This window comes from Ursus arctos, unplaced genomic scaffold (genome assembly GCF_023065955.2).
Source record: "Ursus arctos isolate Adak ecotype North America unplaced genomic scaffold, UrsArc2.0 scaffold_20, whole genome shotgun sequence".
NCBI classification, from domain to species: Eukaryota; Metazoa; Chordata; class Mammalia; order Carnivora; family Ursidae; genus Ursus; species Ursus arctos.
In genome coordinates, this window is record NW_026622875.1 from 9759212 (window position 1) to 9783432 (window position 24221).

The 24221-nt window shown below is 42.4% G+C and overlaps 1 protein-coding gene across 6 annotated transcripts in view; it reads left to right on the top strand.

The window, feature by feature from the left end:
• The window catches only part of PLCH1 (phospholipase C eta 1), a 209373-nt gene that overhangs the window by 158081 nt on the left and 27071 nt on the right, over positions 1–24221 (top strand). For all 6 annotated transcript variants that reach the window (XM_057316038.1, XM_057316039.1, XM_026497331.4 and 3 more), the window contains exons 9-12: positions 4089–4209; positions 9490–9661; positions 14433–14540; positions 22986–23147. In XM_057316038.1, coding sequence (XP_057172021.1) covers positions 4089–4209; positions 9490–9661; positions 14433–14540; positions 22986–23147 — 563 coding nt within the window. The remainder of the gene's footprint in view (positions 1–4088; positions 4210–9489; positions 9662–14432; positions 14541–22985; positions 23148–24221) is intronic.

A 24221-nucleotide genomic window follows, 5' to 3' on the forward strand; every position in this document is an offset into this window, starting at 1 on the left:
ACCTGATTTATAGGACGTAGCAAGTCGAGGGTTGGAAATTTCAGGTCCCACAGGTATTTGTGGGAAGCAGCTTTTGCCAAGCACAGCACTTAGAGGTAGAGAGTAATGGTTCTGGACGGGGTCTTCACGGTAGTGTGACCTGAAGGATCTCTCCACTTCTGAGCTTCTAGTTTGATAATATTGTGTCTTCCATCTCCATTAGCTCAGCTGTAGGGACGTCCTTGGTCAGCATACATATAGTGTCTTGGGGAAGACTAATAAGTCTTTTTTGGTGAAGCGGGCTTGTCAGCAAATCAACTGAATAACGTTTTTTACATGGCCTTTCATTCCCTTGATTTTCAGCCCAAGTTGCCTAATAAATATGGATGTTCTGTCCAGGAGATTTTCACCCTCATTATGGAACTGATGTCGCATCACTGCTATAATCAGTTTACAACCTTTCCTGTTATCTCTGGGAGCGCTATCAGGATGGAACGCTTTTAAGTTCCATTATGAAAAGTGGTCATATTAGCTGCTTGGCTAGCCTGCAGAACTGACCAGCTCTTTGTCAGAGTGCTTTCGGGGGCTTCTAATATGTGATGTGATTGAAAAACGGGCCCTTGGTAATTTTGTGGCTAGGGGAATTGGTTAGAGGATTTCCGTCTTGCCAGCATCCCCATTACAGCATGAGCTCTTACAGGAACCTTCACTGCTATTTGAACTTGGCTCTGATGGCCACGTGTTAGGATGCCAGGTACCATTTGGGAGTGTTGTTATCCTCGTTTAGCAGACAGGTGATGAAATAGATTTAAAAAGTGAGCATTAGAAGAACCATCCTCGACCACAGATATTCTGCCGCTGTTATAAGTGTTAGCAAAAGAGCACCTTCTTTCACGGCCAATGTAGCTTTAAGAGCTACTTTTATGTATACACGGTAACGAAACAGGCATGGCATTGCCTTGTCAGCGGCCGTTCTTTTTGCGAGATGTGAGTTCATTTATGTGAAACCTGGTATGCCCTTTTTCCTCCACAAGGGGGCTCATCGGGGTCTAAATTATCCAAATGATATACTTTTGAAACACGTGTTCCTTCTTAACATTCTTCTATCCGAAGACAAATTAAAGAATGTCAAGTACACGTCAAAAGATGGATGGAGCTCCTCTTCTTAGAAAATGTCTTTGAGGGGGCGCCTGGGTGGCACAGCGGTTAAGTGTCTGCCTTCGGCTCAGGGCGTGATCCCGGCGTTATGAGATCGAGCCCCACGTCAGGCTCCTCCACTATGAGCCTGCTTCTTCCTCTCCCACTCCCCCTGCTTGTGTTCCCTCTCTCGCTGGCTGTCTCTATCTCTGTCAAATAAATAAATAAAATCTTTAAAAAAAAAAATGTCTTTGATAGGTTTGACCTCATTTGTAGGCCCAAAGGAACACTGCAACTCTTTGTGCTAGTATCCCAAAACCTTCGATCTTTACAGCATCTTTGTTCTTAAAGTTTGTTTCCTGTATTCCTGTGGTATTAACCTTGAAAGTTTTTTTTCTCCTTTTACCTTTTCCATTTTTTCCCCTAAGGACAATTTAACAGCCGGTGTTTGATTGTAATATAGGTAACTCTATTTGGGAACAGAACTAATAGGATCTCTCTCATACACATGAGAGAGAGAAAGAAAAATCGGTCAATTTTAAGAAATTCGCTTACATGATCATGGGGATTTGCTGGTCTGAAATATGTATAGCAGGCCAGCGGGTTGGAACCTTAGGTGGGAATTGATGTTACAGGCTTGAGGAGAATTCCTTCTTCAGGAAATGGAAGTCTTTCGGCTTAAGGCCCTCAACTGATTGATGAAGCCCACCCACTTTATGGAGAGTAATCTACTTTACCCAAAGCCTACTGATGTAAATGTTAATCACACCTAAAATAATATCTTTACAGCAACATCTACACTGGTGTTTGATCAAATAACTGGGCATTGTAGCCTAGCCTGGCTGACACATTAAATTAACCATCAAATCCTATTATGGTTATGGTGCACAGTTTTAAAGTTTTAGAAGAAAATGGAGATATCATGTCCTGATGTAATATACAAAGCACATGTATGAGGAAGGTTCTTTTTTTTTTTTTAAACATTTTATTTATTTATTTGACAGAGAGAGAGATAGCCAGGAGAGAGGGAACACAAGCAGGGGGAGTGGGAGAGGAAGAAGCAGGCTCCCAGTGGAGGAGGGAGCCCGATGTGGGGCTCCATCCCAGGACCCCAGGATCACGCCCTGAGCTGAAGGCAGACGCTTAACGACTGTGCCACCCAGGCGCCCCTGTGAGGAAGGTTCTACTAAAATAAAGAATGGGTGTGGTCATGAACTGTCTGGCCCTAATTAAAAGTCAAAGTTTTAACGGGCATTCCGTTAGCCAAATCCAGCCTGCTGAATATTTGGCTCAGTATTGTGATTTTAAAAATGGATTAATTGCCAATATTTAACAATTGGGAGAATTCATAGCAGTAAGATCTAGAGTTTTGGCTTGTCTCAGCTCTGGCAAGCAGAGTTGCCTGACTATGCTATATGGAAGGGCAATGTCATGAGAGCTGGCAAGGTTCTATGGGGGATCCTAGCTTTGGCTTGGTTGGGATTTAGATACGGAAAGTGAAAGAGGGCATTTTGGTTGCCCTTAAAAGAAAGAAGCACAGTCACGGAGGTATGTGAGGAAACTTGTGTAATGGAAGAACATGTCTGTGAGTGTACGGTGTAGGGGAAAATACGGTTGACTTGTCAGATGGAATCTAGGGTATTTAGGCAACAGTAGCTCCTTTAAGAGTTAAACGTAAATCTCTGTGCCTCAAAACAACTGAAATTTATGTCTTGCTTATGTAAAGTCCAAAATAGGTGTCCCTAATAGGTGAATCTTTCAAGCAATGATTTAGGGGTCTGGGCTCATGCCATCTCCAGCACATGTCTTCTGCAGTGATAGCAAAAGAAGAGAGAGCATGGATGACTGTGTAGGGAAAGTTTTCACAGACCAGACCTGGAAGTGGTGCACATAATTTCTACCCACATTTCAATGGCCGCATCCCCCTGCAAGGGAAGGCCGGGCAGTGTAGTCCAGCTGTGTGCTAGGGCGAATGTGGATACAGGCTGAGTGAACTGCTAGCCAGTCTCTAGCACAAGAGGAAGAGATCTTGGGGTTAAGCAGGCAGGAGCTGCTGTGGGATATTAATAAATTCAGCATATATCTACTGAGTCCATGCTGTGTTATACGCTGAGTAGACTTTTGAGCAAAGGAACATGGTGAAAGCACTGTTTTGAGAAACCAGTCTGGGGGTCAAGTGGAAAACAAGGGAGGCAAACCTAAGTCAGCGTGCACGGTGGTGGTTGTCTTTCTCCAGCTGGGAGCCAGTGAGGCTGTGTATACGTATAGCCGTATCAGTATTATCAGTAACAGTCACAATTGCTCTGTACCATGCAGTATCGTAAGCAGCTTTACGTAGTCATCACTCAAACTTACGATGCAAATGCGACATTGCCTCCTTTTAACAATGGGGAAAGCGAGGCTTTAAATGATTGAATCGTTTGCCTGTGTTCACATCAATCTTGGCAGGGCCTGAGGATTTGAACTTAGGAAGTCAGTGTTATTTTATAGCTACTGTAAAATTAATAAAGTGAGAATGTAATAGAAACATAATGAGTTTAAGTGAACAGTAACGATGAACTCTGATACTGATTTGAGAGGGTCACTGCAATTTACTAAAAGACTTTAGTAAACTGAAAATGAAGAGGTGAAATTAGAGAAACATCCTGTTAAGAAGAAGTATCACTATCCTTGGGCATACTTGAGTGGATTTAGATTGACTTCTAATGAGTGTTCTTGGTAAACGGTAGGTTGCTTATGAATATGACATCTTTGTTAACTATAAGTGCTCAGAAACGAATTGTTATTAACCTTAATTCGTGATTCTGATAAATACGCCAGAACACCCATCTCTCTGTCTGGTATCTTTGTCATGATCATAACATGTATAATCTCAAATAATAAATGTAAAATGATGTTTGTCTGATAGTTCCAGAAATATTAGCAAACACCAGAAGCTTTGTGTTGTTGACGTGGCGTTCTGTGTTTGGCAGTTGACTGTTGGGATGGCCCAGATGGAGAGCCAGTGGTCCACCACGGTTATACTCTGACTTCAAAAATTCTCTTCAGGGATGTGGTGGAGACCATCAACAAGCACGCCTTTGTGAAGAATGAGTAAGTACACACCGCCTGGCCGCCGAGCTAGCGCGCAGAGCACTCGCCGATGCACCACAACTACAACACCACACACCTTCCTTGAGGTCCTCATGGCCCTTTCTTCGACCCTGGTTCTCTCCTTCCTTCCTAGCAAAACACTGTGAGCAAATAACACGGGCTTCATGTTTGTACTTTCTCATGCTCCATTTATTTCTTACCCCATCTGTCTCAAGACGTTGCCTCCTTGAAGCCCATTCTTGCGAAGACTGACTTCAACATTTCTACAGAGTGGTCATAAAGTTTGGAAATGTCAGTTACTATACACGCTAAATGGGTTGTTGAGATTCTGTTACAATACAGTAAAGTGATAACAGCTAGGTTTTTAGGCTTGCCGGACGTCCTATATATACTTGTGTCACTTCCTTGGCACTGCATAATGGTGACGCTTTTCTCCTCAATACTTGCTTTTTGGGGCTTCTATGATAACATTCCCCTCTGTGCGGTCATTGCTTCTCACTCTTTTTTTTGGCCTGTGGTCTTCTATTCCATTTCCTCATTCCTCTAATAGTCACTATTTCTTAAGTTATTGGCATGGTTCTACTTTTGCATTATTTAATTATATGTTCAGAACTTTCCCTTCAGTTTCAGAGCTATGTAGAAAAATTCTTAGTAAAAAGTCATCCGAGTATTCCCTAGGTACCTCAGAATCCACAAATGCCATTGTTTATTCAGGTGTGTCATGGTGCCTACTCTCAGCCAGGCGTCCTGCAGTAGGTGCAGAGAGCCACAGCACTGAACAAAAGAGAAGACTCCTACTGTCACAGAGCTTACATCCCAAACTGAACTCAACATCTCGTTCTGCCAAACTTCCTCTGGCTCTGTTTCTGTTTAGTTGGGGGTAGCACTGTCCACCCGTGTCTTTAGCCAAAAACTGAGTCATTCTAGATTCAGCCAATTCCTGTCAATTCTACTTCCTAAATTATCTTTTGACTCCATTGCCTTCTCTCCATTTTTGTTTCCCTTTGGGTCATCCTCCACACTGGTGCAATATTTTTCTTTCTGAAAATATAAGCATGATGTTGGCGTTCTTAAAGTCCTTCAAAAGCTCCCCGTGGCACACAGTCACGTCTGCTATGCCCTTCAGGGCTTGGCCTCTTCTTTCTCTTCCAGGGTCTTCGTCCACCATTGCTCCACAGAGATGGAGGATTCTGCCTTCATTGTCTCCTGGATTCCCTAGTGACCCCAGTTCTTTCACACCTCCCTACCTTGATGCACAGTTCTCTCTGCCCGGCACTTTCTTCCCATTATCCCACCTGCCTAATCCTTATTCGTCCTTCAGGACTGCTTAGACATTGTCCCTCTGGCAAACTTACTGATACACCAGCTGATTTAAATGCTCCTTTCTCTGTTCTTAGCACCCTGAGCATATTTCTATTGTATCTATATTGCACGCTCTTACAACTGATCGCTTCCTGCCTTCTTTTGAGTCTTAAAAATCAGGAGCTCACTGGAAATACGGGGCTATTGTCTTACTCATTCTTTATTGCCTAGCAGGTGCCTGCCATATACCAGACAGTTAGGAAATGATTTTTTTGAATTAAAAGAAACAAAATTACAATTGCATAAAATTAATTTAAAAAAATTAGTAGCCTTTGAAGTTTTTAATATTTGGTCTTCTTTTCTATTAACCATGAGGCTAAAAATGACGTTGCAATGAGAGACACGTGCTACGTGGCAGCTTTGGTTTATGGTGTCTGCTACATACCAGAATCCCAAGTACTGAATTCTGATGGGTCTTTTCTACCCTGATGGCTACCAGTTTTAGCCAAGTCGATGAAGTGATTCTGCCATTGTTTTTCAAAATGCAAAGTTGGGTGTTGACCAGACCTGCCACCTTGGAGGAGCCTCTGATGACTGGACGGTGCTTAGTTCAAGTTTGGGAATACTCAGGAGAAAAGCACTTCAGATGAAAAGTTGATATGCATATTTAGCACAATTTAGAAGTTTAGTCTTTTTCTTTTCTTTCTTAGGCCTTCTTTATGCCCAGGCTTCACAACCTTGGCACTATTGACATTTTGACCAGATAATTCTTTGTTGCGGGAAACTGTCTTGTGCACTGTGAGACGGTTAGCAGCGTCCTGTCCTCTCCACACTAAATGTTGGTAGCATTCCCTGCACCCTCCTCCCCGTATTGTGACCACCAGAAAGGTCTTCAGATGTTGACAAATATCTGTTTGGGAACAGTGCCTCACAGTGTCCCTTGTCCCCTGTTGAGAAGCACTGCTTTACATTGAGTATCATTAGACACTAATAGGCTTTTTATAAACAGATTGCTAATCTAAAAATTCATTGTTAGAACACCTTGATGTGAGTGCATAGACAATCTCTTGCTAGTTTGTTGTTGTTTTTCTCTCTTTCTAACACTCTGGGATAAAACCCATGTGGACACAGGAGCAAACAGATTAGAGTAAGGTAACCCACTCCGGTCGCAAAGGTTCATCTCTTCTAGTACCTTTGGCATCAGGTTTTACTAATGAGGAAAGGATGTAATTTCAGGAGGTCATAGGCCCTCCTGTGAAGCATGTGCTGTCATACAAGCCCAGAAGTAAGATTTTTTTTTCTCTACATGGATATATTAGCCGATTTAAATATTGGTTTATATACTCTGGGAAATATATGTGGCCTATTACTTCAGAAGATATATGAGAGAAAAGTAGAAAAAAACAATAATCTAAATTTGAAATAATTTCTTATTCTGAAGAAAAAAACAAAATCAGAAGAAGAGTAAGATCAGTCATCAGTCCGGGTTCCCTTCCTGCCTTGGCCACCAACTCCTGACGCTGTCTTTGGTCATCAATCTATTTGGGTTTTACATTCTCTGTACAGGAACCTGAGGACTGGGGGATATGAATGCTTGACTTTTTTTTCCTTTCTGGAAATAAAGACTAGTATATAATTCTATACAAATGATTTTGAAATGCTTGGCAAAGGATGCTATAAATCATGAAATTCCATTATTGGTTTCCATTATTGATTTTTCAAGCTGGGGGCTGATAATATCTTTTTAAATATCTGCACTTAACGATACTCTGTGGTCTGTTAGATGTTTTTAGACACTTTTTATTTTATTTTAGTTTTTTTAAAGATTTTATTTATTCGACAGAGATAGGGACAGCCAGCGAGAGAGGGAACACAAGCAGGGAGAATGGGAGAGGAAGAAGCAGGCTCCCAGCGGAAGAGCCTGATGTGGGGCTCGATCCCACAACGCCGGGATCACGCCCTGAGCCGAAGGCAGACGCTTAACCGCTGTGCCACTCAGGCGCCCCTAGACACTTTTTAAATTGAATTTATTTATCCTGAAGTTTTTATCCTGAAGTTTATTATTTTTTTTATTTGAGTATAGTTCACTCACAATGCTACATTAGTTTCAGGTGTACAACATAGCGATTTGACCAGTTTATACATTATGCTGTGTTCACCACAAGTGTAGCTGCCACCGGTCAGCATACAATGTTATTACAATATCATCGACTGTATGGTGACTAACAGAATATAATAAAAAAACATTTAAAAAAACCATCAACTGTATTCCTTATGCTGTACCTTTTATTCCCATGACTTATTTGTTCTATGACTGAAAGCCCATACCTCCCACTCCCCCTACACCCAGTTTGCCCAGCCCCTCTGGCAACCATTAGTTTATTCTCTGTATTTATAGGTCTGATCCTGCTTTTTGTTTGTTTATTCATTTGTTTTCGTCTTAGATTCCATATATGAGTGAAACCATATGGCATTTGTCTTTCTCAGTCTTATTTCACTTAGCATAATACCCTCTAGGTCCATGTTGTTGCAAATGGCACAACGTCATCCTTTTTTATGGCTATGTAATATTCCTGTGTGTGTGTGTGTGTGTGTGTGTGTGTGTACACACACCACATCTTCCTTACCCATTTGTCTGTTAAATCAATGGACACTTAAGTTGCTTCCATACATTGGCTATTGTAAATAATCCTGCAATAAACATAGGGGCTTGTCTTTTTGAATTAGTGTTTTGGGGTTTTTTGGGCGTAAATACCCAGTAGTGGAATTATTGGATCATATGGTATTTCTATTTTTAACTTTTTGTAGCTGCACCAGTTTACATTCCCACCAATAGCATATGAGGGTTTCTTTTCTTCACATCCTCACCAACACTTGTTTTGTCTTGTGTTTTTGACTTTAGCCATTCTGACAGGTGTAAGGTGACGCCTCATGTGGTTTTGATTTTATTTCCCTGGTAGTGATGTTGAGCGTCTTTTTATGTGTCTGTTGACCATCTGTATATCTTTTTTGGAAAAATGTCTATTCAGGTCCTTTGCCCATTTTAATTGGATTTTTTGGAGGGCTTTTGATGTTGAATTGCATGAGTTCTTTATATATTTTGGATATTAATCCCTTTTTGGATATATCACTTGCAAATCTCTTCTCCCGTTTAGTAGGATGCCTTTTTGTTTTGTTGATGATTTCCTTCACTGTGAAAAAGCTTTTTATTTCAATGTAGTCCCTGTAGTTTATTTTTGCTTTTATTTCCCTTGCCTCAGGAGACATATCTAGAAAAATATTGGTACAGGTGATGTCAGAAAAATTACTGCCTGTGCTCTTTTCTAGGATTTTTCTGGTTTGAGGTCTCATATTTTAGTCTTTCATCCATTTTGAGTTTATTTTTGAGTATGGTGTAAGAAAGGGGTCCAGTTTCATTCTTTTGCATGCTGATGCTCCAGTTTTCTCAGCGCCATTTATTCAAGAGACTGTTTTCCATTTTTTTTCTTTTAAAAGAGACATAATGTATGTACCATTTTTTAAAATGCAAAATATTAAATGAAGTCATCCCACATGGTTGGTATTTTGTTCAGCCATTATGCCTGGCAAAATATATTTGGTCAACAGAGTTTCTTAAAAAAATGCATCTTCCATAGGATGCCTGGGTGGCTCAGTTGGTTAAGCATCTGCCTTCTGCTCAGGTCATGATCCCAGGGTCCTGGGATCGAGTCCCGCATCAGGCTCCTTGCTCAATGGAGAGCTGTGTCTCATTCTGCCTGCCGCGCCCCTTGCTTGTTCTCTCTCTCTCTCTCTCCCAAATAAATAAATAAAATCTAAAAAAAAAAAAATGCATCTTTCATCTTTCTCATTTTAATCATCACCACTCTCACAAATACTGTCACTAGGATTGTAAGAACATAATGAATATAGAATGATGTTCAAACACCCCTGCGAGTTGCCTGTACGTGATGCCTTTAGAATATGTCGCTGTCTTCTTAGGTTCCCAGTCATACTGTCCATTGAGAATCACTGCAGTATCCAGCAGCAGAGGAAGATTGCCCAGTACCTGAAAGGAATATTTGGAGACAAACTGGACCTATCATCTGTAGACACAGGAGAGACCAAACAGCTTCCAAGCCCTCAGAGTTTGAAAGGCAAAATCCTAGTGAAGGTAATTACCTCAACGAATGCAGTAAAAGGCATTAATGACCAATGAAGCCCTCTCTCCTGTGAGGACTAAAAACTGGTTTATCAAGAGAATAATGGAGTCAATCCATGAAGGATCGTCTAGATTTGTGTATGCATCTTGTTCCACTTTATTAATAGTTAACCTTCAGAAAGAGCTTGTTGTTGACTGATCACGTATTCTGAGATTTGTTTTTGTGAAGTGAGAAGATCAATGCTGTGAGCCGAATGCTTACTATATTTTTTATTTTAATAATATTTATTTTGTTATGTTAGTCACCATACAGTACATCCCCAGTTCTTGATGCAATATTCCATGATTCATTACTTGCGTATAACACCCAGTGCACCACGCAATATGTGCCCTCCTTAATACCCATCACCGGCCTATCCCAATCCCCACCCCACCCCCCTGAAGCCCTCAGTTTGTTTCCCAGAGTCCATCGTCTCTCATGGTTCATTCCCCCTTCTGTTTACTCCCCCTTCATTCTTCCCTTCCTTCTCCTACCTATCTCCTTGCTATTTCTTTTTTTTTTTTTTATAATGATTTTTTATTATATTATGTTAGTCACCATACAGCACATCCCCGGTTTCCTATGTAAGGCTTGATGATTCATTAGTTGTGTATAACACCCAGTGCACCATGCAATACATGCCCTCCTTACTACCTATCACCGGCCTATCCCATTCCCCCACCCCCCTCCCCTCTGTAGCCCTCAGTTTGTTTCTCATAGTCCATAGTCTCTCATGTTTCATTCTCCCTTATGATTACCCCCCCTTTCTTTATCCCTTTCTTCCCCTACTGATCATTCTAGTTCTTATGTTCCATAGATGAGAGAAATCATATGATAGTTGTCTTTCTCTGCTTGACTTATTTCACTTAGCATTATCTCCTCCAATCCCGTCCATGTTGCAGCAAATGTTGAGAACTCGTTCTTTCTGATAGCTGAGTAATATTCCATTGTATACATGGACCACAGCTTCTTAATCCAGTCATCTGTTGAAGGGCATCTCGGCTCCTTCCACGATCTAGCTATTGTGGACATTGCTGCTATGAACATTGGGGTGCATATGGCCCTTCTCTTCACTACGTCTGTATCTTTGGGGTAAATACCCAGGAGTGAGTGTTTACTATTTTAGTCTGGCGGAGTTTACCCTGGCGAGAGGTATATGTGTGGACGTATAGGTGTGGTGCATGCAGAGGAAGAGGAGGCTTTTTGTGTCCGTATCTGAAAGTATTTCTTCCAGAGTTTTCTCTTCCCCTTCAAGTTCCAATAACTGTCTGTCAAAAAAAGAAAAGAAAAGAAAAAAAAAGAACAAAGAACAAACAGACAAACAACAGTGTTTACGGTTGATCAGCCTTGGTTATGTAAGTGAGAAGAGCTTGCTTCACAGCAGAGCAAGGCACAGACATCATGCCCCACAGGACTCGTGTGTGTGCGAAGGAGCAACAGGTGAATAGGATGACATTTTACGAACAGATTTTCCAAGGGAGGAAGTTTACTACCTGCAATGAATATTATTAATACAAAGAATAGCCAGAATGGCTGACTGTGATTTTACTTACTTCCAGTTAATTTTGTGTATCTGGACTAAATCCATCTTGGGTAGTTGTATTATTTTGAGACTAAAAATCTAAGAAAGAGCAGCAGGGTGTTAATACTCAAATTGAGTTACGTTTTACTTAAAAGAAATGTGTACCAAAAAAACAAACATCACGAAGGAGGCATAAGAAAGTCATGCGGTGTAATTTCCCAGGAATATTTTAACAGGGAGTCTAAGGGAGGGTGGCAAATGGGAAAGATGTGGAGTAGTCTTCTTTGGAATTGGTCAAAACCTATTTTTCTGTCACTTAAATGAGAATTATAGACTGAATCCATCAAAGAGGTATTGTCGGGCATTTGTATGTGTGAAAGCATTTTAAATAAAAGCTCCAAATACTGTAAGAGAGAACATTAAGGTCAATTTCCCTAAAGTCTTGCTAAAACAAACTCTTATGTGATAAAAACTGATTGCTGGGTTAAAAAGCTACATGTCACCTTAATAGCTTTGTAAATATTTCCATGTTTCCTGTACTCTTGAGCCAGCAGTCAGAAGGTTAAATTCAAAGTCCATTTGGTTGAAATAGTTCCCTTTTGGACAGTGGAACTTAAGGTAGATATTTGATATGAATTGAGTCCCTTCTGCATAATTGGACTTTGAGCCGTTTGTCCTAGGGCTTATGGGCACCAGGGTGCACCAGAACCAGACGATCTTGGCCACTCATGGGAGGAGTGGCAACAGAACTGCCAGCATTTCAAGGCATTTAAGGTTCATTTGCTAGTAACAACATTCTTCAGACTTTAAGGAGATCTCCCAGATCTATGGACCAATGCATTTCCATTTGAAGCAAAAACAAAGGAACTGATTTTCCTACATTCCTTTAGGAGCAATCTTTGGTCCAAAAGGCACCATTTTAGTGGCTCCTTACCACTTTAGAGATTGACAAGTTGTTTATTATTATAATTATAATACAATACTTTCCAACCATATATATATACACACCTATCTCCTGAAAAGCAAATGAAAAGTTGCTTTTGAACAAAAATAATAACAAACTTAGTAATTTCCCTAGACTCTTATTGCTGAAAGAAACCGTAACTATCGGGTCCGAGCGTCTTACTTTTTACAGACGCAAATCATAGTCATTACCACACGCCTTGGGTCATGCAGCCTGGAGCTGAGCGGTAGCTATGTTTCCAGTCTCTCGCAATATTTCCGTGTATCATGGACCAATGAATGTAATTCTTGGTAACTCCTGCCTGCAATAGTCTATAGACCAGGAAGAGACCTCTAAGAGACACCTGGCCATTCTTCGTTTACATCAACTGGACCACTACCAAGTTCCTCGAGTCGTATTAAATTCTGCCTTAATTTATTCTGTAGTTTCCCTTAGGTGTAACTGTTGATAAGAAGCATTAAGAAACAGTGTTCTGTTGCGTTGCTTTTCTTCCTATCTGCCTGGATAAATGATCTTTTGAGAACCAGGAATGTGGGAGAGTTGGTGAAAAATATGGCCCTCATGTCTTTTAATTCAATTTTAAATGGTTGGAAAGTTAGGACACCTATGGATGCTCAGAGCAGGCAGCTTTCTCTCTGTTCCCTCAGCCAGCACCGCGCGTACACGAAGGGGGCTACGGCCGGTGCGGCTGTCCGATCCGCTCATCGCTGCGTACCCATCACGGTTACAGTTAGTGGTAGCAGAACTCTTTCTATCATTCAAGGATTGTTACTCCTGACTTGCGGGTGTTACTTCCTGTATTTGTTAGCTCTGTCCTGCTTTACATTTATTTATTTATTTATTTATTTATTTATTTATTTATTTATTTATTAAAGGTTTTATTTATTTATTCGACAGAAAGAGAGAGACAGCCAGCGAGAGAGGGAACACAAGCAGGGGGAGTGGGAGAGGAAGAAGCAGGCTCCCAGCGGAGGAGCCTGATGTGGGGCTCGATCCCATAACGCCGGGATCACGCCCTGAGCCGAAGGCAGACGCTTAACCGCTGTGCCACCCAGGCGCCCCCCTGCTTTACATTTAAAACATATGTTGGCTTTGTTCTATTTCAAAAGAGGGAATTGCTGTCATTACATTTTAAATGTCTCATGTATAGGTCCATCTTGGTTGTCTGTCACTGTGCCCAAAACAGAGACTCCGAATAAGTAGTTGGTGGTGAATAAATGAAGGTGGTCGTTAACTTGATGTCTATATGTTCCTGAACGTGTCTGGTTACTGCTTAGCCGAGTACCTTATTTCTGGTGCTGCTGTATTAACATAGCGACTCTAGAGTGCCCTCTCAAATAAAGAAAAATAAATTCATTTTATGGAAGCCTTCTGTATCAGGAAAGGCTTAAAATAATACATAGACATAAATACTTTAATTCTGAGCTGTTTCATTATTAATGATACATGGGAGGAAATGAAAAAATGTTCTGCCACACTTACCTAGAATTATAGGTAGGTATATATCCACATGTATGCATCTGTCTATCTCTAAACAGGTTCGTGTGAGAAAGAAAGTGTAGTTTTTACTTTGCAGATAGCAATCGTACAAATAAGGAATATAATACGTATCAGTACAAAGGGAAATTATATCTCACCCTTTTAATCCTATAAACGACCCTCTCTAAGATGGAGAAAATAACGAAGAAGAAAAATTTAAATATCCAAACCCCAAGAGTTTGGAGTCTTAATATAGATCTTGCTTTCATTATGTAAATGATTTAATCAACTTTGAAACTGTCACTGTGCTCAGGACCCAGGGTCAAGAGCTTCGGGTATCAGGGAAGGTATAGGAACATAGGGACAGAGAGTTCTTTGAAAACCTGAGTATGCTGGAGATCCTGTGTAAGGAGGGAATGGGCAAGGGAAAATCCAGCGTGCTGAAGAAGGCCAGCGATGGTGTGGAGAACTGGAATCCAAAAGTCACTAGGGCTTGAGTTTAGAGGACATCAGCCTGGATAGCAGTCGGGGATGACATTTAGAAATTTATCATTATTCTTGGCTGCCAGGCATATGAACACCCTTCCATCCTCCTCCATCCCTGTGTTTTAAGGAATCCGCTCATAGTGGCCAAAAATGCTGGACGTTTGCTTCTGTAGCGTCTTGGAGCCAGGGTGTAGGCACATGATCTGGATTCTACCAATCAGGTGGACCTGCCCCAGACGGCAGACATCTACACTATCGTCATTTTTAAGTTGGGTGTGTTGCTCCATTTCAGGGCAAGAAGTTGCCTTACCATCTTGGGGATGATGCAGAAGAGGGGGAAGTTTCCGACGAAGACAGCGCAGATGAAATTGAAGATGAGTGCAAGTTCAAGCTCCATTATGTGAGTTACAGGTTTGGTTACAATTTTTACCCTCAATGTGTTGCAGTCAAAATTGCTGCTGTGTTGGAATCCCTACAGTATGGCGGTTGTGGTGCAAAAGGGATATTTATTGAAAGTTTCTTTGTTTTGGGGCACATAGACACTCAGATGCTCATTGAGTCAAGGATTTTTGTGTCTTAGAGTTGGAAGAAATGTTCATGATTAACCTGTCTGACCCTTCCTCTAGGGACAAATCCTCTCCTGTTACAACTTGGTCAAAACTCAAATTGCTGTTGGAAATGTCACAGGTCTTTGATGAAATAAACTGGCTTTAGCATTCTCTCCTCTGCCTCCTGCTAACAGCCCCACTGTGCCGCTTGTCAAGGCTGGCTTGCAGAGCCCAGCTGTACGTGGTCTGCTTCTCTAAGGATGCCCATCCTGGCCCGAAGAAAATGTACCTTGGATCAGAGGATTTCCAAGCTCTTACAGAAATGGGACTCTTGGCTAAATCTTTGATTTGCTGCATCTTAGATAAAGTGGCATAGGATAGTTTGCTCTCTGCACCATGCCTCAGAACCCTGTCCTAGATCACGGAGCTGCCTTTGTAGAAAAGCATCATTTAGCCAGGTAATCCAAAGCAAGGGCAAACCTAGAGGAAACGTGGAGCTTAAAGAGCTACTCCTCCCATCTCTTCATGGTGGGGCTAGGATTCTTGCCCCTCCCCCACCTCGGCAACTCATGATCATCCGGGTCACGTGACAGGCTGAGAGTAGCACCCCCTCACGTTAGTTTATTACGGGGTCTGCAGTTTCGTTTCTGTGGAAAAGTGATATTCTTCTAGAGATCAGGGCTTATTCTTCCCTCTGAAAAACAGAAATTTTGTACAAAATCTTCTAATTTGCATCCTTGGCCTGAATTCATTTATTACATTGCTAAAACAGTCCATTCTCTTTGAAATAGTGGTAACTAATATGGCTTCCTGTAGTTATCAAAGGGAACCAGCATTATTACAAAGTGGGCATCAGTGTAATGACAGCTGACCTCTCAGTAGACACTTTTTTCTTGGCTTTAATGCACTTTAAAAAGGATGAAGTGGGAAAGATTCAGCTTGAATTGAAAAGGAAAAATTACCGTCTGTATTCATCTGTTGTCTTTTAATAGTTTATATTAGCTCAATGAAATACCACTAATAGGGCTATGGTCACAGAAAATTAACCTAAGCAGATGTACATAAGCAAAATTGTTAATAAATAGTTTATTTCTTACCCTTCCAGATATTTACTATTTTTGTTATTACTCATATGCAATTCTGGATAATGTAGCTCTGTTTTTTTTAAGCTTTATTTTAGAAACCAAATTTTGGTCTCTGATCTTCATTATCTTTGCATCTTATTTTCAAAATCTCTTGATTGCCAGCCTCAGAGTAGTCTGTCATTTGAAAGCAGGGAACAGAGAGGCTTGACTAAGTTACATAGTTAGGGAATGCTGTTTTTAGTGGAAAATGAGTAGTGGAAGTTTAGTTTAGTAGTCATTTATTGCTCTGAGTAAAACCCAAATTGTTCTGGTTTCGAAATCCACCCAGTTAGATAATTTTTCTTCTAACATCAGTGAGCTCCTAACTTTTCATGTTAAGTATCTGTAATTATAAAGGAGAGTTCACTGTCATTTTATGGAAACAAATCACTAACTTTCCCTGTGAAAATATCCAGCTGATTCCCCCCATCTTCAAAGCCTCCTCGTTGGTTTCTAGGAAGCCACACAGGTAGGCAGTTCAGAACACGATTCTGTAAAGATATGATCTTTCATTTGGATTCTTTGATTTGGGCTTTAGTAAAAGCAAAGTGCGCCTGAATTATAAGGTTTTCCAGGCATCTCTTTGTTAGACTCTGGGAGAGAATATACATAAAGGAACGAATATTGTAGTGGAAATATATAAAGTTCTTACTCCACTTTTTTGAGCTCTTCTGAGAAAAGGCGATGCTGGGTTTAGAAAGCCAAAGTGTTACTCTGTAATCAGTCAATTCATAGTCTTATTGTCAGCACAGGGCTCAAACGCCTTACCTTGAGTGTCGAATGTAAATTGCCTGATCACATTTTTGCAAAAGAGGATGTATTGTGCATAGCTTATGTGAAACCAATAATTACTTTAGAGGAGTTCTTAACCTCAGTTTTAAGTTAACAGCATGTGGTTAGATTTACAAATTATGTCTGAGTTATCGGAATAAATAAAAATTTTAGCTTAGCATTCATGAGCACCAGATCGCTAACTCTCAGGAGGCTTACACAAGGTTCATGGTCATGTTCAACGCATGTTTACTGAGCATCTCCTTTTGGAAATGCAGCCATCATGTTGTCGGTGTCGGGCACCTATCCGTAAACAAAACACAAAAATCTTTGCCTTCATGAAGTTTACACATTAATAGGAGAAGAGGAGGATAAACAAGAAATAAAACAAACAAGTAATCTGTATAAGTACCAGGCAATGATAAGTGCTAAAGGAAAAAGGGGAGGGAGGGGTACATCAGTCAGTTAAGCAACCGACTCTAGATTTTGGCTCAGGTCATGATCTCAGGGTTGGGGATCGAACCTCATGTGGGCTCTGAGCTCAGCGGGAAGTCTGCTTAAGAATTCTGTCCCTCTCCCTCTGCTCCTCCCCCTGCTTGCACTCCCTCTCTCTCCAAAATAAAAATAAATAAATCTTTCTAAAAGGGAGGGAAGGAGTGTAGAAAGTGTGTGCGTGTGTGTGTGGGCATGTGTGCGGGCATGTGTGCGTGGGCATGCATATATGACCATGTGAAGAGTCCACGGGAGTTTTCCATAGGATGGCCAGAAATGGTCTCACAGAGAAGATAACGTAAGAGCAAATACCTGAAAGTAGTGAAGGGTTAGCTATGCCGATACCTGGGGAAGAACATTCTAGGCAGAGGAAACAGCAAATGCAAAGGTCAGAAGCAAGACTTGAGGTTCCCCCGTGTTACCTGGTGTTAGAAGCAGAATGGGAGGCGGGACCCTCACACAGGGCTTCTTATTCCTCCTGGTCTACTGTGACTTCCTAAATCGTTTTTTTGTTTTTTGTGTTTTTTTTAAGATTTTATTTATTAACTTGAGAGAGAGAAAGAAAGAGAAAGAAGTGGGCAGGAGGGAGAGGGAGAGAGAATCTGAAGCAGACTCTGCTGAGTGCAGAGCCCGATGCAGGGCTCGATCCCATGACCGGGAGATCACTACCTAAGCTGGAGTTGGAGACCTAACCAACTGAGCCACCCAGGCACCCCTACTGGGACTTCTAACTAAGGGGTTCAAACCACACCGAAAGTTTTTTGCTTGTGTAATAAAGTCTCTCTGTTGTTGAATTAATTGAATTCTTTAAGCTTCTGCCTCATATGATTTTGCGGCTTCAGCCATAGAGAAAATCTGACCCATGATATATGAGCCCCATGGAAAAGCCAGTGTGTTGTTCAGTGACTCAAGAATCACACAGCTCAAAGACACAGGGGACAGCTTCCTTTCAACCACAGTACAGTTATCTAACCAATTTGATTCAGTGAGGCCAACTCACCGTTATTCATCTTTACGGGGTCCTCTAATGTCAGTGTGACTTACGGACTTTGCACCCCTGTATTTCGACTTCAGTGGCTTTTTTCTTCTTCACTGAGTTATTCGCTGTCTTTTTTCTTGTGCTCTGTGAATCTATATTCAGCCAGCCTCTTAGGCACAAATATTACCTCTCTGTCTCGTATGTGACACTCATCCCACAAACACTAAGCCTTCCGACAAGTTTTAAATGAGACCTTGTACAGTAACACGGAACAACTTTTTCACACCCTGTAAAGAACTCAGACGCACTCCTGACACATGGTTTGTGCTCAATAAATAGTAGATATTGTTGGTAACAAGAATAGCAGTCGCAGCGCAAGTATTGCTAATGTAAGTCCCGAGCCGTCGCCTGAGCAGAGTGTGTTCTAAGGGAGCTAAGGCAGCACACAGGAGACGGGGGACAGGAGCGGTTCACGGACTTGAACCGCTGAGAAGCTGGTCTTTAGCCCGAGACCTTCAGATACCAGGCTTGGAAAGCTCTAAGGCCCTCACAAAGGGTGCCGAATACATTATCCTTCCTGGCTCCACATTTTAGCCTGGGGGCAGGGAAAAGGCATTTGGGGATGGTGAGATAGTCCAGTGTTTTGTTTTGTTTTGTTTTGTTTTGTTTTGTTTTGTTTTGTTTTGTTTTAAAGTAAAGGTCCTCAGCTTTGGCTGCACACTGGAATGACAGGAGAGCTTTCAGAAATCCCAGTGCCCCCGGTGGCACAGTGGTTAAGCGTCTGCCTTTAGCTCAGGGCGTGATCCTGGCGTAATGGGATCGAGCCCCACATCAGGCTCCTCTGCTATGAGCCTGCTTCTTCGTCTCCCGCTCCCCCTGCTTGTGTTCCCTCTCTCGCTGGCTGTCTCTATCTCTGTCAAATAAATAAATAAAATCTTAAAAAAAAAAAAAAAAGAAATCCCAATGCCCAGGTCCTGGCCCAGAGATTCCCACGTAATTGGTCTGGGGAGAGGTTGGGAATTTTGTAAACCCCCCCAACCCCTCCCTCCCCCGTGGTTCCAGAGGGCAGTGGCAGTAGAGCGCCAGTGTTTGAGATGGTCCCTCTTTAAAGGGCAGCCCCTCCCAACCAGTCCTGCCCCTCTCCTGCTGCTTCCCAGCCTGGAGTGGTAGCCCTGGTTCTGGCTCTCTGCTTTTCCAGTTGTCCTTCAATTTCACACTGGAGAAAAAACAAGAATGTGTTTGTATGAGTTATCTATTTTTGGCAGATATTCCTAGATTAGATTGACTTCTCAGAAGCAGGAATTAGGAACCCTGATTTCTTCTGATTTCTTCTCTGGTGGAAACTACTCCCAACCATATTAAAGGGCTGCTTCCTGCACGCCCCTCCACCCCTCCACCCCTCCCCCCAGCTGCAGCATCCTTCCTCTGCCGCTGGCTCAGGGCACAAAAGCACAAGATGCATATGGCTTTCAGCTGTGGTCCCCGTTGCAGCTGCACACTAGCTGACAGGCTGCAGGGCTAAGTGTCTGTCTCAGCTTTCTTTCAGTAGTGCTCCTGGGTTCCAGGACCGAATGAGAACACATTAATGAAACCTCAGACACACATCTATTTGTTCTCCACGGCTGCTAATTTTCTCGTGCTATAAATCACAGAGAAGAGAAAGATCAACAGGCAGTAATATCATTCCTTCAGCAACTCCCAGTGTTTGGAGGATGTGAAGTGAATAATTAGAGCCTTTGTATTAAGCCTTCATTATTTCCAGCACCAGTTGGCCGCGCTTTGTACGTGCAGCCTTGCTTTGCTGCCTGTGAAAGTGTCTGGGCTTTGCGGCCCCAGTTATCTCCTCACTGTCTCTGACTTGTGTGGCCCCGAGCCAGGGAAGGGAACTGAGGTTTATTCGGGGCTTTCTGTGTGACCTGGGCATGCTGGGTGCGCTCACATGCCATCTCTTTAGGTCCTCCCAACAGACGTGCCCCCTCCCAGGCTCTGGGTCACTTGATCCAATGTGTTGGGAGTTGGACACCTGGAATTCTCTTCCTTCTGAACTTAAGTGAAACCTGCTCTTTCCCACAGAGGGACTGTGGGGATGTATTTCCCAGATGTCCTATAGGTTGTCAAAAATAAGCCTGCTTGTGATTAATTTGACTTGAGAATTTATCTTTCTCTGTAATAGTATTTAGAGGGACGACTGTAGCGTTATATGATGAAATAGACACAGAATTTCGAATTGGAAGTCTGAAGTTCAGTCCCTGTTCAGCCACTTCCTAGGCATGTGTGTTTGGACAAGTTTTGAGTCTGTCTGCCTTTATATCGTGACTAAATGTGGCTAACCCTAGCGGCTACCATACAGGGCATTGGGCAGTTCAAATGAGGGATCATTATATGACTGTATTTTGTGAACCTTAGCATGATAGACAGTCTTAGCTGCTTTTTCTGTATTTCCCTGTGCTTTTTTCTCCACGTTCATGTGGTTACTGGTTCTTACTGATACTGTTTTCTCACGCTTTCACTCATGTTGGAATGCTGTCACTCCACTCTCTGCCATATTATCAACTCTCATTCCTTATAGGAGTTTGATATGTGGCCACCAAAAGATACGTGCAAGCCCTACCCCCTGGTACCTAGGAGTGTGACCCTATTTGGAAAAGGAGTTTCTATAGATGTTTTTAAGTTAGGGCTGCGGAGATGAGATCATTCTGGATTAACCAAATGGGCCTTAAAAATCCAATGACGAGTGTCCTCAGTCATAAGAAGAGGAGACACAGCAGAAGCAGGGGACACAGAGAAGAAGACCGTGTGAAGACAGAGGCAGAGACTGGAGTTACGCCGACAAGCCAAGGAACACTAGGAACCACCATAGATTAGAAGAAGAAGGGAGGAGCTTTTCCTTCAGAAGGGAATCTAGCTCTGTGGACATGTTGATTTCATACTTCTGGCCTCTAGGACTGCAAGAGAATACACTTCTGTTGTTTGAAGCTACCAGATTTGTGTGACTTGTTACAGCAGCCACAGGAAGTGAATATACTCATCTTCTAAGGCTTGGTTCAGGTTTCCTCTGCTCTTGGAAGTCTTTCCCACCTTCCCAGGGCTGGGGAGGCGCCCCTCTTCTGTCTGCCCGTGATGCTCCTTACTCCTGTCACTTGTACCTGCTTGTGTAGTCAGCCATTCATGTGTCCGTTTTCTCCGTGACACTGAAGGTTCTGTGGCAGTGGGGTTGTGTTTTAGTCGTGTTTCTCACCCGGCATATAGCAGGCAGCTCAGTGGGTTTGTTGTATGCAAAATGAATTTTGTTCTCCAACTCTCCTCTTTGTTAAATCCTTCCTGGCACACTGGCCTAGGCTCTTTGTGCTGGTAGTAGGAACCAGTGTGTCTGGCTTTTCCTCTCCCCTGTCCTCTTTCTGGCACATGCTGTCAGGTTAATATTGTTTCTAAAATACTAACTACTCAGACACTTAGCTACCCAGAGGCTCTCAGCAGCTCCCCACCTATTGCATTCTGGCCCTAAAGTACATTTCTGGCTTTATCGGCCAGTCCCCTTCTCTGTGAACTTGTGTTCTAGCAAACCTCTGCTGGAGCTATGGATGACGGGAAAGCCCCTCCCTCCATCGCTGTTGCAGAGCCCCAGACCTTTCCTCATCTTCTTGGGGGTCTTCTTGGTCACTGGGGCAGGGATGCTGTGCTCCCTCTCAGAACTGCTGTTGTACTGACCGTCCGTGCTTCCGTAGGCCTCTCTAGCATCTATGCAGGCATTGCCATCCATGCAGATCAGCTCTTTTCCATCTTCGCATCTCCTGCAGGACCTGAGGGCCTTCACTGAAGTGAGGTGCCTTGTTAACATTCATGCATGTGATTTTAATACCAGGAATGTCAGCAACCTATTCTGATAGGTTATCCCCTTGGGGCATTTATGTGGCTCCTCTCTTACCAGATTCTGTGAAATAGAAGCCATTACTAGAAAACTGCCTGGTTCTACAGGGTTTAAATATAATGATCTCTTAGTAACAAATGTGCCAGTAGAAAACAGGCCTTAAACTTTTGGTGAGGAAAGTAGGCATTGTCCTCGTGGAGGAGGACCACTTTCCTTCCCTGTGGCTGGGCTGGCCTCCAGCCTGTGGCTGAAGAATTAGCGACGGGTGCTGGGTCTAGGGAGACGAGAAAGGAACTGAAGAGCCCGGGGCCACTGGGGTCAGGCAGAGCAGGGGGCCAGAAAGCCATGCTAAGAAAGACTTCAAGGAAATCTGTGTCTCTGGATCACCTAAAAATTGCCTGAGTTGTCATCTGGACATGAGCATAGCTTTATTATCCCAAACATTTGAAGTTATTTGTGATCTTAAAGTGATTTTAATGACAAATCACGGCACAGGTCAGTAGTGAGTTCCCTTTAGTTACACATTGGCATCAGAGATGGGAAAGAAATTTTATCTCAGAACAATCCTCAATTCTAGAGATTTCTGTAACATTCTTTCCCCCTCAGTGAAGGAAGTGATTTTTTTTTAAATAGCATATTTTTTGCTCACATTTACCTATGTAGATATAGAAAACCTAGTTTTCAAAAACTCCCCTTCCCCTTCCCTCTATTGAAAGTGCAACGTAGCCTGGTGGGAAGGATTTAGGAGCCCTAAGTTTGAGTTCTGCCTCAGCTACTTACTAGCTTTGTCACCTGAGCAACTTAATTTCTCTGAACATCAGATTCTGCATCTCTGAAATAAGACCTTATAAGGTTCTCAAGGGTTGAATATAGTCACAGTAATCATTATTTGGAGGGATCAGTGTGTGTGGGGGGGGAGGACCAAAATGGTATAATGTGCTTAACTTCTTTCAGGTAATTGAAAGGTAATCAAATTATAGAAGCAATGTTGGCTTGAATGAGGGTTGTGTTCTCATTCTGTGTTTCTTAAGGGAAATAATTTCCATTGCTTAATTCTTTGCAGAATAATGGGACCACCGAGCATCAGGTGGAATCTTTCATAAGGAAAAAACTGGAGTCACTGTTAAAAGAATCTCAAATTCGAGACAAAGAAGATCCTGATAGTTTCACAGTGAGAGCTCTCCTGAAGGCCACGCACGAAGGCTTAAATGCACACCTGAAACAGGTACACAATTCCCTCTTGTACTTGTCCTTCGATAGGAAAGAGAAAGGACCTCATTCTCTGTTTCTGATCATTTGTCATTTGTGAAATTGTCCAATTTCTTCTGTTTCTCTCATATTGCTCAAGAAATGAAAATCTCCTATTGCAAAATGATGTGAGAAATTGTTAAAAGTGGATGGGCAGGGGTAGAAGTAATTCAAATACTCCTTCACCGGCACCCTCAGGAAAAAGCACAGAGGCCCGGGGCTCATCTTCCCTGTGCCTGCTAGCTGGGAGAAAAGGCTCGAGCCCACCACGTGCGGCACCCCCACCTCTCCCCAGCCGGTTGTCCTCTCTGCTGCATTGACTGGACCTCCTGAGCTCGTCTTCCATCTGTCCACTTCTCATGTCCGTGGCTGGGTCCTCATCTAGGCCAATGTCAACTGTCACCTGGACCTTTCTTGCCCTCCTTCAATCTGATCTCCACTCTGAAATGAGCATGGCATTTTAAAAATGTAAATCTGACCACGTCACTCTACCGTTCAAAAATCTTCAGTGGCTTCCCGTTATGGTTGGAATAAATTACAAGCTCTTTAACCAGGCATTCAAAGACCTGCATCATTGCGTCCTTGTCTGCCTCTCAGATCTTCTCATTTTCCCTGTCACACTGCTTCCCACAATTGTCCCACCAACCACAACTGCTTGTATGTCATGGTCTTCCTCACGTTCTTTTCCTTCTGCCCTGAACACTCCATTCCTACCTCTGCTCTTGCCAACTCCTACTTCAGTCTCTTAAATTCCAGCTTCAGTGTGATGCCCCAAATGAGTCCTGCCTCAACCTAGGATTAGGTTAGTTATCCCCTTTATATTGTCCGTGGAAGCCTGTAATAGCTTCTCTTTTCTGAAGTTTTTTTTTTTTAACACATATGTAATTATCTGCTCAATATCTGTCTTCTCAACTAGATTATAGATTCCTTGAAGACAAGAACCATGCCAGCCTTAATAACCATTATTTTTCTGACTTGTTATGGTACCTGGGCCTTAGTTCGACTTTCCTATGAAGTTGCTGAATGAATGAATGATTTGGACTCTGGCTGA